Genomic DNA, 13,533 nt, shown 5'->3' on the forward strand with positions numbered 1-13,533 from the left:
CTGTGGTCTGACCGCATTACCTGCTTCCTACCCCAACCCTTCATGGCTGCTTTTATTGTGTGACCCTTGGTGGAGTCGTTGCCCGCGCTTACTTTAGTGAGGAAAGCTCCTGCGACTAAGGACACGGTTGCCCATGCCTTCGATACGTTAGATATGTCGGCTTTCTGAATGAAGTCCCTGACCTCTTTTTTCTCCTATGGGGCCTGCCGGCCCGCACCATGCTACAATGCCTTAACGTACCTGGTGCTAGAGTGCTTTTCACCAGGATTCCTAGTACTTCTACGCTATTCCCCCAGAGCCAGTCTGAGAAGGATGTCATCTCTTTGTCCACCTGCAGGGTCAACTAACTGAATTTCTGCCACTGCGAATGATCATCAGCAAATGTTATTCTCCAGGCCTGGTATATGCCGAGCTCTAACCTCTGTGTTACACGTCAACTAAGTTAATGTAAAAAAAACAGAGCAAAGCAAGAACTGAGGGGCACCTCGCCTAGCCACTGTTAACCACTTGCAGCACTGCCTGATGATTCTCACACCAAAGTGTTATCTGCTTGTTGCTAATCTTTTAATTCCAAATCTGGAAGCTTACTGCAATTGGAAATAGATCCAGGAACGTTATTTTCCCTGTCAGGTGTTCTTCCTCTCAGTGCCCAGTGAGCGGCACCGACTGTTACTAAGGAAATCCCAGAAGCCCCCCACCCCCCAACCTCTCCAGGAACCCGTAAACAGCTTTAGCTGTCCACTAGACTGCCAGGGCTCCCTTCAAACCGATATCCCATTGAAGCACCCTCGAAATTCTTCCCAGATGGCCAGGTCAGCTTTCACAGCTAACATTAGGCCAGTCGTCTTCAGCGCCAATCTCCTTGCAAAGACTCTACCTGCAGGAATGACTCTCCCGGCTCAGTTAAGCTGTCCTATTCACTTCTGCAGTTCTGTCAATATTGTTTTCATTCTAGCTCTCATTGTTGACACTGACCCTTGGAACTGGTCGACCTTTTCTTTCGGCAGCCTACAGGTCCCAGTAGCTGAATCTATTTATTTTACCAAAAATATCAGTGCTGTCGTTGGACGCACCATCTTATCCCCGGCTGTGAGGACCCCCGCTCCCTTTGAAGTGGCTCAAATGCCCTTAGTGCTGCTCCACAGCCCCATCCCTTCCTACATAGAGAAAGTCATCTAGATAACATTGATTGCCACTTGCCATCTTTCTCTTACCGCCCACTCGAGGATGGTGCTGAAAAGCTGAAAATAGTGGCAAGGCACTGAGCAACCCATGGGCATGCATATATAGAAGTACGATTTGTCCTGCAACTGGAATCCTGGCAGCCGGAAACTGCTTGCGTGTAGCTGGAAAAGTCAGAAGGCTGCTTCGATATCCGCCTTAGCCATTAGTGCATCCCTACCTGCCGCTTTCACCAGGTCAAGGGCATCCTCAAAAGATGTAAAGGCCACTGAACACTGCTCCTGGTCAATTCAACTGTTCACTGAACATAGCTCAGGCTACAGAAGATGGTGAAGCATCCTAAATTGTCTGTCCTCTTTCGTAGGCATCACCCCTAATGGTGACGCTACGAAATCTTGCACGGGATGTAGTAAAGGGGCCCTTTGTTCTCCCACATGCTTATTCTTTTTTCATTTTATGTTCTAACTCTTCTTGACAAATCACTGACTTAAGGTTGCGTAACATCCTCTCAATGACTGTACTGCGACACAGAATGGAAAAACCCAATGGAAAACCTGCTAAAAGCTCCTCAGGTTCTGCCCTGTTGTGATATGCGTAATGCTCCCCGCTTGATTGGCATCTGAGCTGAGTGCCCCAGTTTCCTCCCCCTTTCTGTTTTGGCTGTTCTTTCTGTTTGGTTGCCATCTTCTGTTTCTGCTCACAGTGTACAGGCCCAATGGTCCCTGCCACACCTGCTGCACGTGTGCTTGTACCTGCAGTTCGCTGTCCATGTGCAATTTTCCGTTTCAAATTTCCAGCAAGTGGTACTTCTTTCAACTACCCCCCCAAACCCCCTCTCTGAGAGGATATGAAAGGGCCACCTCCCCCGTTGTGTGCTGCCACTGTAGACCTTCCCCAGGAAGTTGCTGAATGCCCTGGGATATGTCTGCTGCTCGCCCATCTGGCCCTGAAATGTTTTAGCTGCTATCATCCTGTGACTGTACAATGACACATCTTAGTCGACCCAAGCCATATTGGGAAACATCTGCATTTTCAGCATGAGACCCTCACCGTACTGCAACCATCGTACTCCCCCCATACTGTTTTTGCTCCTCGCGCTACTCATACCTGATTAGAGACGCTGCATCCCCATGGTATTTTTCCACTACTATTGCAGTGTACCTTCTGAAGCCATAGAGCAGTTGCTATTGTTCCATACCTTTCCAACCCTCTTCCTGCCGCCATATCTGTCCTCCCCTTTCTTTCTTTCTTTCTTTCTTTCTTTCTTTCTTTCTTTCTTTCTTTCTTTCTTTCTTTCTTTCTTTCTTTCTTTCTTTCTCTGGACCTAGCTGCTCTAGTTGTGGCAGGGAGAACATGTCTACGAACGTCTTGCTCCAAATGTTTTCTTTGATTGCCACTGCGATTTTTTTTGATTGTCCCTTCTGTGTGGTATTTTTTCTCCAGCCCCCAAGCCTCTTCCAGGATTCACCCCCCCCCCCCTATTATCTCCTTGCCACTCATTGCAGGGGTTCACCACCCTGCGCTCCCCCCTGTCATCTTCCTTAGATGCACCTGCCTGCCACACCCCCATAGCTGTGCTATTTTTCTTTAGCCTTTGCCTGGCATTGACATTGCCCTCCGACACTTGTACCTACTTGCAACCCTAAATTATGTGTGCATGCATTAACATTGTCAACGTGTATATTGTCATTATTGTTTACATATCGCATCACCATTTTGTTAATCAGCTCGTCCAAATTCGCGGTGTCAGTTGCCACTGTTGAGGCCACAGGCAAGTGATGTCCCTTTAGGCTCTCGGTAGCTGTGCTTGGCCTCTCGTCAGGCGATGTCCCTTCTTGCTTCTTGGCTGTAGCTTGCGCTATCAGCCACTCCACACCGTTCTTTGTGAATGCCCTGACGCACTTCCACAGTCTTACCATTTCAGATGACCCTTCCATCAGGTTCATGCTGTGGTCCTTGCTACTGGCCAATTCTTGATTACCTCCTGGTCCAATGGGAATATGCTCGGCCTTGGATTGGCTCCCCAGCATCCTCGCTGGTGCCGTCAGTTCCACCGCTAGCCAGAAGGCCACCAGGGAACCCTATGCTGCACTCCAAAGCAGTGCTCTTAGGACACAGTGTGAGGACAAACCCCACCTCACCAAGGGTGTGCGAGGGCCCCACGCCCACTGTGGCTGATGAATTGACTGTGTCATGTGATGATCTGCTGCGGAGGGGGAAGTTTGCAAAGTTTGAGCAATATTATGGCTGTGGTCAGTGCGCGTCAAGCTCTACTTGCCTCCTGTGGGTGCATGCTCCACATGACTAACTGCATGGGGCGACGCCAGCTTGCCCTCCATGACTTTGGCAGGGTACACATCTGCCTGCCTTTGGGGGGGCAATCTTCTTTCTTTGCACGGCGTGCCCTCTCAGTTTTCGGCAGGGACTGTCTCACCTGCCTTCCAGGGGGTGATCTACTTCCCCTGCATTGGCGTGCCCTCTCCATCTTTGGCAGGGACCACCGGCCATGCGCTCTTCAGATACCACACTGATATAGCCTGTAGGCTGCGTCCTATTGAGCAATGACTGGTGGGTAAACACAAAGAGGGTGCTTGCTGCTTAATGCCGGAATTTCATTTTTTTATGTATTGGATATTTATAATGAGCCTATACAGCAAAAGTTGTTTCAAGTGCAACAAGACAAGGGGCAGGGGCAGGGATGAAGAAAAACAAAAACGGTCCTAGGAGGCCTTGTGTCATTCGGATCATGCAAGTGCAGTAACAAGAAGTGCTGGCGAAAGAGTAGGGGGAAGTGCTGCTAAGGGTGGAAAGTGCCCATGGGTTATGCGAGTGCCAAGGGGAGGCCAGATGGACAAGTGCCAGGGGAATGCACAGGGGAAAGAAGGTCCACGTGCTGAGTGTGAGGGATGGGTTGGAAGGGCTCAATGGGGTGCAAGCTCAGCCAGGATAGTGCAGTTTAGGGGGTGGTCAGGGGAGACTAATTGCAAGTGAAGACTGGTCATGGAGGGTCCAGTGCCATGTAAGAATCTGAAGGAATCAGGCAGCCAGTCATAAAGAGGCAGAGGGGGATATCAGCAGGGGGGGAGAGGGAAGGAGGAAGAGAAAAGGAGGGTCTTGAGAAGCTTCTGGAACTTAAGGTGTTTCGATGCAAATCTGAGAAGGGCAGGGAGACCATTCCAGAGGGAGGCCCATGCAAAGGAGATAGATCTACCACCCATTCTCTGCGTGGAAAAGTGTCTGATCTGCAGAGAGTTGGAGCTAGATGGCTGAAGGGCTCAAGCAGGGAGGCATTTTGGTAGAGAGAGTTGGATGTAGCAGGATCCCAGGACCCTGAAAGCCTTGGGGCCTCTAGCTATGATTCCCCATGCACACAAGGAATCGGTTTTGTTTCCTGTCATGTGCAGAGCAGCGGAGCAGGAGGCCTCCAGGACGTGTTTGGGATAGGGGCTTGGATGCCAAAAAAAGAAATCTTTTTTTTTTAAGTCACTCTGACTTCAAAAATAAATGATTTCCATTATGGAAATAATATCTCTATGAAATCTAAGTGACTCCAAAAAGCAAATATTTCCTTTTGAAGCCTGAGGGCCCACTTGCCCCCCAGGACATTGGCGATGGTGCAGAGGGTGCTGCCGAATGTAGAGCGAGCTCTCGCCTAAGCCCTCTCACCTTTCAGTTTCTCTCTGCCTTTAAAACCATTAACCAGGAGTCACAAAGTCAGTGCCAGAGGTCTAAGGGTAGTGGGCAGGGGCCGCAGTTGTGACCCCGGCGGAAGCCAAATGACATCCATGGTGTTCTCTGACATTTTAAATGTACTTGGCTTTTGGTCTAGTTCCTCTATTTGGCCACAAAACTCCTAAGCGGCTTGTAATATCCTTAAACCGTGGTGTTGGGGGTAATGTAATCCCTTATAAATGTCTGATAGTGGCAATATTATCTAGGGGATAATCACAAGTATATGTAAAATGTGCTTCTTAAGTCCCTTTAGTGCATCCTTATCAAAGCTAGTTGGCTTTAGCTCAATAATTGCTATGTACACTCGAGTTGATAGTTATTTCAAATGTAGTTTATGTCAGTAGATTGCCAATCGCAAACCCTGTCTTATTTACCCCTTAGACAGCCTATGTTTACACCCATTCAAATATAGGGTCCTGTTTTGTCCTGAGGACGAATGTGTACGTCCTAATGTAGGGGTGCGGGTGGACAGCAAAGAGTTAAGGGAGCCAAGAGAGGTCAGCTTGTTTTTTTACTGAACTTGATGAGCCATTGCCAGGTCTTTCTCAGTCTGATCTATTAGATGCGTTGCCCATGAAGGATTCTCAGTTCCCTACACACCCGGGTGACGCATACAATTGACCACCTATGATATAATACCTCAATAGAGCTATTTCTGTGTTAAATGACAGGTCGCCACAAAAGATGCATCAACTGAAAAGGGCCTAAGCGTGACTCTGACAAAGTGCATTGGGTAAGCCTGACTAGCTGCCTTTTAAGTTCTTGAAATAAAGTATGGGTTCTTGTAAGTAGGCTGAAGTGAGTTCTCTACTACACCCAGTAGTCAATAAATCCACATGCACATTTTTATAAACAGACCAATAGAGTTCATTTATAAATGGCTCCCAAACATTGTGGGATATATATCAGTCCACCATATCATAAAAGTTTTATAAGCAATCAAACACTTTGGTATGTAACTAGACTTTGTGATGGCATGCCACACGTCTGACCATTTATGACTGACAGGAACAAGACCATTAAATTGCGAGGCAGGACAATGGGAGATACCTTTCAGTGTTTTCAGACATTTTGAACTGTCCAGTGTCCAATCCAGGAATTGAAATGACATGGCAGCTATGAACATGTCTTTAAGATACCTGTCTCCAAGAAAAGCAAAATAGGTCAATTTACAATGAGCAATGCAAAAAAAATTAAATCGTAATATTTCTGTTAAGCTTTCATTTTCTGTGCAAGTTTATTTTAGAGCAGCTCTGAGCCATAGGGGCAGCAAACCAGGGATAACGCGTCTGCTTTGCCTTCCCCCCCAACTCGGAATAGCCTTTGATTTTATGCCCGCACAAGATTGTCATGCGCGCTTAAGCAGTGATCGAAGTGTACGAAAGGGAGTAGTGGAACTATGTACCCTCTCGGCCTGTCCCCGCTCCCCAAAAATCCCATCACCACACCCCTCCCATGCAAAATCTAAACCCCCAAACAAACACACCTATTTAAGGGAATGTTCAGTGCAGTGCACTGAAGGGCAAGCTTCAACTTCTACCTACACTTTTATTTTAAAACTAAACCATTCCAGAACGGTCTCTTTTTAAAATAAAAGTATAGGAACAGTGAAACTCAAAAATAAAAAGTATAGGAGCACCGCTCCCGCCCACTTCGACCTCTGCGCTTAAGGCAAAGATCCCAATGGAATGCGCCTTGGATTGGCACCTGCTAATGACCAGACAAATTCCATTGGAATCCATCATATAACGCTGCCTGCAAAGCGAATTGGAGCCGGGGAGCAATAGGTTTTAAAGCAGAGAATAAAACTGAAGAGTAGAGGTGATCTTGCATTGTTTTTACTCTTCAGTTTCACTTGCAGCTTTGAAACAGACAAAAACTGCATGCAAGGGACCCAACAGCACGTAATTACAAGCGATAGCGGTACCCTGCATGCAACGTCTGTTGCATGCAGGGTATATCAAATATCCTATGTGATATGTGTTCCTTTTTGTGGAAACAGAGTCCCCTAAGTGGGAACGCGCACGTCTATAACGATAGTCTAATATATATGAGGATTGGAGATAAGCTGCAGCCGTATGGGAAGTGAGGCGATTTTCCACTATCACCTATATAATAAACATGTTTGAAAGTAGGGTAGCACTTTTCTGCTATGTGATATGGTTGCCGCAAAAATCCTGTGGCAAAATAGACCCATTTTTTAAATTATTTGTTTGCCCTTTATATGCGGGGGAGAGCTCCCGAAACCCCCTGTAATCCCCATACAATAAATAGTTACCATAACCCACCCCCAAAAATTAAAAGAATTCAGTCTTTTTTGCCGCAGGATTTTTCACAGCGACCATATCACTGGATACACTTCCGTCTTCAGTCCAATGACCCCCAACCCAAAGGATGTCTGTAGGAGGGAGGGATACAAGAAAATGAGACATTTTAATACTTCTAAGGACCATTGCTTAGAGCCCAGATGCATGAGAAGAAACGGTTTTCATAACACACTGACCAGTTTGTCAGTTCCACTGAAGTATGTTGAGAAGGCCAGGCCTGCTTTATAAGCATTGGCGTTGTAACCCACTCAAGCCATCACGAATCCTCAGAGATCAGGGTGAACTGATTGGTTTCCACCAAAATATTTTCTACGAGCTTGCGTCCATTTTCTCTGTTTGGTGATGTCAAGTGGTGAATGGTATTTAATCATGGCCGCGGATTGCACCGCACATTGATTTCCCTGCTGAACGTCATGGATGGCAGGCCTTGCGCTCTTCCAATTTCTCCTGAATCTGAATGTATGTGCCAAAAGCTTAATTGTCTATAGTTAACGCATTTATGGTTAGTTTGCCCTCTGTGAGGTTTTGTTAGTGTTGTTCTTTTAGCATTTAACTTTTTCAAATACTGGCATGGAGCAATGTAATGTGGATTTTCCTATGCCCCCAACAACAAAAATGGGCTGCTTTTCCAAGCCTCCCTGGCTCTCACATTTTCTGGAGTCTTCAGTTGTTAAAGCACACTGTTTACACCCAAAGTGGGACGCATGGTGGTGTGAAAAATGTTATCTTCATAAATAAGGTCTGCACGGTCTATTCATTCACTGCATCTGCCTTTCCACAGCTCAGCCCAATGTACAAGGATACTGTACTGAAGAAAACATTTAATGCAACCTTATCAAATCCTGTCCAGTACCAGATGGACACCCTGCCGAAAGATCCGATACCTCAGAAGGCATGTTCCCTAAGCGTCTAACTGAGGTGAGTGAAAAGGCGCTCCAAGTCCTGGTCTTGCACTGATTGTAATGTTGGGTCTTGCCACCATTCCAAACAATTGACTCGTAAAGCAAATTTCTGTTTTGGAAATGTACAAACTAATTGTGTGTGAATAACAGTTCTGATGCTGTTGTAAAGACAAACTGGATGGATTTTGGTTTGCTCTTTGACAATGTGTTTGTTTGTGGCTGGATTTGTGGCAACGTGTTGTTATTTATACAATTCCACACTGTTCACCAATCTGCACCAAATGTTGCATAGTTGCCTGTTAGGACCCTCCGGACATTACTTGCCACATGACATTTTCACACCCCGACCCGTTCCCCAGATTTCAGCACAGGTAAAAAATGGTGGGTTTGTGGCCTGGCAAATTATTGTTCCTTATACAATTCCACATTGTTTCACCAATCTACACAACATTTTGCATAGTTACCTGTTAGGACCCTCTGGACATTACTAACTACATGACATTTGGACACTCCACTCCTTTCCCCAAATTTCAGCACCTTCAAAAATAAGACTTGCCTGAAATCAACAAAACATCAATGTGGTCGTAGAAGCACCAGTCCCAACACGAGGAACACAACTCGAGGTACAGGCCCTTGGATGCATGGCTTCCAGGATATTTCCACTGCATTGCATCACAATGAATTGCACCATGTCAGGGTGAGGAGATAGGTGGGGAGAGAGCACAGAAGGTCCCAGTATGCAGCAGCACACCAACTCTCGCCTCCCCCCAACGTCTGCTTTGGGGTATGTTAGCCAGCCACACTCACCCATTCTCATTGCAGTTTACTTCAGGGTGAAAAGCACATCATGCGATCAGCGAATCAGAACAGCGACCTACAGGATCATTGATTTTCAACAATTGATGAGTGTTATCATGTCTGTCCACAGAACCCCTTCCGAGAACAGGTACTTTTTGCTAGTAAATTATGAATGCCAAAAGTTCGTTTTATGGTAGAGGGACTCATCAATGTTGAGGGCAAGTTAGTACCCTGTACTTTACCTGTAGATAGTACTTAGCTAACCTGCTCTTGTATTATGTCTGCAAAATACAAATTTTGAATTTGGAATTCTTTTGGTTTTGCCAGATCTAAGGGCATCAAATAGCCTAACAGGATTCATCTAGTGTCAAAGAGCTGTTCACTTCTAAATCACAAGTTTAGGTTTGTGCCAGGTTTGCACTCAGCAGGAGCCGTCATCGTTTAGTTGCTTATAAGAGGACTAGGTACAGTTGAAAGGTATTGCCTATCTGATGAACCATGTGTGCACATCCAAAAGATCACAGAACACTGTCACTATAGAGCATTGTGATTTATATTCCCACTAAAAAGGTGAGGGAAATAAGTCATCAACTGTGAGCATGGGGTGTGAACAATCCTCGCTCTTCTGTGCCTCCTCAAGATCGGTACTACACTTCTTTCTTGTGTCTCATTGTTGGGCCTGCAGGCTGCTGCTGCTGTGTGAACAAGGCCCGCTACCCTGGCCAGCAGGCTGATCCAGTGTTAACACGGTCCTGCAGATCTGGTTACCACTAGATCAGAATGTGTAACCTGAGAGCCCCAAGGCCACTATCCTGCCGTGTGATCACAGCAATAAGGGTGATCCCTGCAACTGTCTCAACGTGTGACCATAACACTGTTCCTGTCAGCCGGGTGCCCCCAGCACTGTCTCTGTCAGCCGGGTGCCCCCAGCACTGAGCAGGCTGGCCTGTGTGACCAAAGGTCCAGCCCAGAAAAATGGTGACAAGGGTCTTACTGTCCCACAGTCTCTTTGGCTGCCCGGTGTACAGCTGTCGCTGTTGTGGCTCTTCAAATCGGGTGCTTGTTGGCACTGCGTTCTTCCTGTGGGTGAAGTTTGTCCCTGCTGACTGGGGGCTGCTCCGACCTGCGAGAGGTTAGCACTGCCTGGATGGGTGCCCAGGCGGAGAGGTGCTGAGGCATGCTCAGCTCGCTCTGGGACTAGAGGGTTTGAAGTACAGGATGATGGTGAAGAAGGTGGGTTTGTGATCCAGTACCTGCAAGCGGCAGGGTGAGCCTGCACTCCGCGATGCTGCCGATGCTTCTGATAAGTGATCGCAAATGCAATCAGGCGGATCTTGTTGTGCTCCGTGCAGGGAGCTGGATTCGAGAACCGTGCCCGGGCTGGATCGTAGCTGTATAATAGTACTCTCTGTGTCAGAGCAGAACGGTGAAGTGTGGGCATGTGCCCCGTAGTGTTCTCTAGAACAGAGAAGTAGTTCTCACAGAAGGAAAAAACTTAAAAAAGAAATGACCTGCGAGGTTGCGTGGCGGCTGTCTGCATTTTCTTTGAAGTAGTGGGTGGTAAGCCCTCCTTAAATAAAGCCTGGGCCGAGCAGGGCGTTATTATGTGAGTTCAATTAAAGTAACAGAGACAGAAAGTGAATGTGTTTTCTGGGGCACTCGACGCTGCAGAAGAGGGACAGAGGAAATCTCTGTGCACAGAGATATATACTGAGAATACCTCACTGAGGTTGTGGCCCCTGGGCAGGAGTGCACATGCGCCTCATGGTGGAGGAAGTGTGCGGCATCTGCTGCTGCTATAATTAAATGAATAACTCCTACCGGGGCAAAGTGTGAGGAAATTAGCCCTGGGAGAGTTTGATCCTGAGTCGGGATTTCAACAGCACTTGCAGCAATTGAATAGCCCCAGCATGTGCACCACAAACCAGCTCCCAAGTTCCTCAAAAGGCGGCCCAGCTAGTACTATCCAGGCATGGCAACATAGTTACTGCCGACCAAGGCTCCTCAAGTTCTGAGGCACAGAAAAGAGCAGGAGCCCCCAACAAAGACAAAACACTCAAACTCCCCAACACAGATGGGGCACCCCTGCTGCTGCAACATGGGACACACAGCTCCTTCCTAGGAAGCGCATAAGTGGTGCAGCCCAGGTGCACTGCCACCAATGTCTCTCTTCCTGCCACAACATCAAGGGACTACAGCTGATGTGGCCCCCGGTGTCCCCAGGTGCGCCTTTAATGGCTCATGAACTGTACTTTAAACTATCCTGGACTGATAAAGGTGTGAGGTCAAACTGGTTTCCTGCAGCCCTGCAAATGCTCAACGAGGACTCTGTAAATATGTGCTTTTGAGGCTGTGAGACTGCATGTCATTGATGTGCTTAAAGTGGTCACAGTAATTAAGTGTGTGTGAAACTGTGATCCCGCAGATTGTCTGTGTGCTCAATATGGTTCCCGTAACTGACAAGGGTGTCGCCCGTTGGTTGAAGTCTCCCTTTAGCGATGAATAAAGTCTCCCTCATCATGTGGTATAACTGCCAACATGCCACCAGCAGTTCACCAATTCCAACCATCACCCGCAAAAGATGTCAAGAGTGGTTAGTGTATGTTTGTAACTGACAAAATGTATGTGGTTATTTCGTTTTGTATTGAGTTTATTCAAACCTTTACAAAATGATACACAATTCAATGACTTTCTTAAATTACACTTAGATCAAATATTACAGTTTGAACATTTAAATATAAATACACAATTTTACAGAAAACACTTCATAAAATTCAAAATAATATGGTTAAAAATACAAATTTTGTCACTACAAAACCTTTAAAACGTCCAATAGATTCACTTAGACCAACCATCCTAGCATCTCTAAAATTAATCTGTCAGTACAAAACTAATGCAGATACCTCCATACAGGTAGTACAGTACATTCGATTAAAGTGCAACAGTGCAAAATTACATAATCCCACCAAGTCATATTCCAAACTGTGTTTTCATACTGACTATTTACAAAATTCTCATCCCAGCAGCATAGTTTATAGTATGATGCATTCAGAACTTCAGGTTCCAAATCAATTAAAAAGAAGAGGAAAAGCCTGATTAAGAACGTGTTTCTGAAGATAGCTCCTCATTCCCCAATGTATTTAGTGCCAAATTCTTCAAAAAATCTACAACAGCTAGACCAGTAGAGGTGGAATTGGTACTACAGCATTGTCTCTAAAGAAAATTACTATCCATACATCTTAAATACATGCCCAATTTCTTAATATAACTTAATACCAAGAGAGCAGGACACTCAATTAACAAATGTTTCAACTTCATCTTTATAATTGTTCTTTTATAGCGCATTTAATGCTGGAGACCAGATTCTAAGCATGAGCCCGGTATTCAAACCTGAGTTGCTATGTGTTGTCTTGCTTCCCAGACTAAGATGTTGCCCCTGAGTTATCCTCCCAGCCTTTAACTTCACAGAATAGACAGTATGCATCTTTAACTTCTATCAACCTGTGCCTCAGTAGGACCTCCTTGGTATTTAAGAGGTTCCACCTGTAGAGCATAATGATCTCACTAAAATGTCGATTTGGAAAGCATATTGAATATTGTGCAAGGGAACCCCCTTTTTTTGTGCTCCAACGAGAGATCTGATAAAGAGGGGTACCCATGAACCATATCCACTGTCTTTGACCAATCCCAATTCTGCAGCACCATTTTCAAGATCAGCAGTCTTACTTCCAATTTCTTCCAAGGTGTCTCCAGAATATTTACGGAATTCCTTTAAGAAATTAGGCTTACCATTCGGCATCAACATATTTTCATGTAAATGGCAATATAATGTCTTCTCCTTGGGAAGCCTAATGTTTTTGTACAAACACATTAATTGCCATTTAACTTTTGCTTTAGCAAGTAAATGCCTAATTCAGAGTGGATCAGTGCTAAAGGAATACAATTGGGATCTCTTAACACTTTCCTTCAAACGATCACTTCGATTTTATCGAAGTATTCATACAGCCATGTTCCCCACAACTCTGTCCCGTGCAACAATTTTGGGCAAACTTTCTCTTCATAATACTTCAACACAGGCCTAACTGAAAAATTACCATATTTACTATTGATTTTCAACATTTGATAAGCTAACAACAATGCTTTATGCTTTAAGCCAGAGATAAACAGTTTTTTCTCAGCTTGGTTAAAAGTCATAAAACCCAAATATAAAATGATCTTCTTATTGCGCAAATGAAAACATACCTTAGTCAAGCTCCACTTAAATGCAATGTGTTTACACGTTTTTGAAAATTGTAGATTATTTTGTTTTTTGGGTGTTAATAGTTCATCCATTATCTTTTGCAAGTACTTCATAAGGCCTCAAGAGACACTGCAGAATAATTTGCGTCTTATCAAAAAGAAATTGATTTTAGGGGAAACAAATGCAGCTGTGGCTAGATAATTATTCACTTTGAACACATAAAGATTAAAAAGACAGGGAGCCCAAACACAACCCTGCCTAAATCCAATCACAGTTTTAATCCTGCGAGAAAACTCGCCTTCTTTATTCAGCCTTATCCTTGTTCCAGAACCATTTTGTTTGCCTATGATCA

At 45.4% G+C, this 13,533-nt stretch overlaps 1 protein-coding gene across 1 annotated transcript in view; it reads left to right on the top strand.

Annotated features, from left to right (window-relative positions):
• The window catches only part of STPG2 (sperm tail PG-rich repeat containing 2), a 2,646,564-nt gene that overhangs the window by 2,613,459 nt on the left and 19,572 nt on the right, over window positions 1-13,533 (top strand). Inside the window, exon 13 of the mRNA XM_069630546.1 lies at window positions 8,023-8,159. Within this exon, the coding sequence (XP_069486647.1) occupies window positions 8,023-8,154 (132 nt within the window). The 3' untranslated portion in view covers window positions 8,155-8,159. The remainder of the gene's footprint in view (window positions 1-8,022; window positions 8,160-13,533) is intronic.

Source organism: Ambystoma mexicanum, chromosome 6q (genome assembly GCF_040938575.1).
Source record: "Ambystoma mexicanum isolate Mex_15411 chromosome 6q, UKY_AmexF1_1, whole genome shotgun sequence".
NCBI lineage: Eukaryota > Metazoa > Chordata > Amphibia > Caudata > Ambystomatidae > Ambystoma > Ambystoma mexicanum.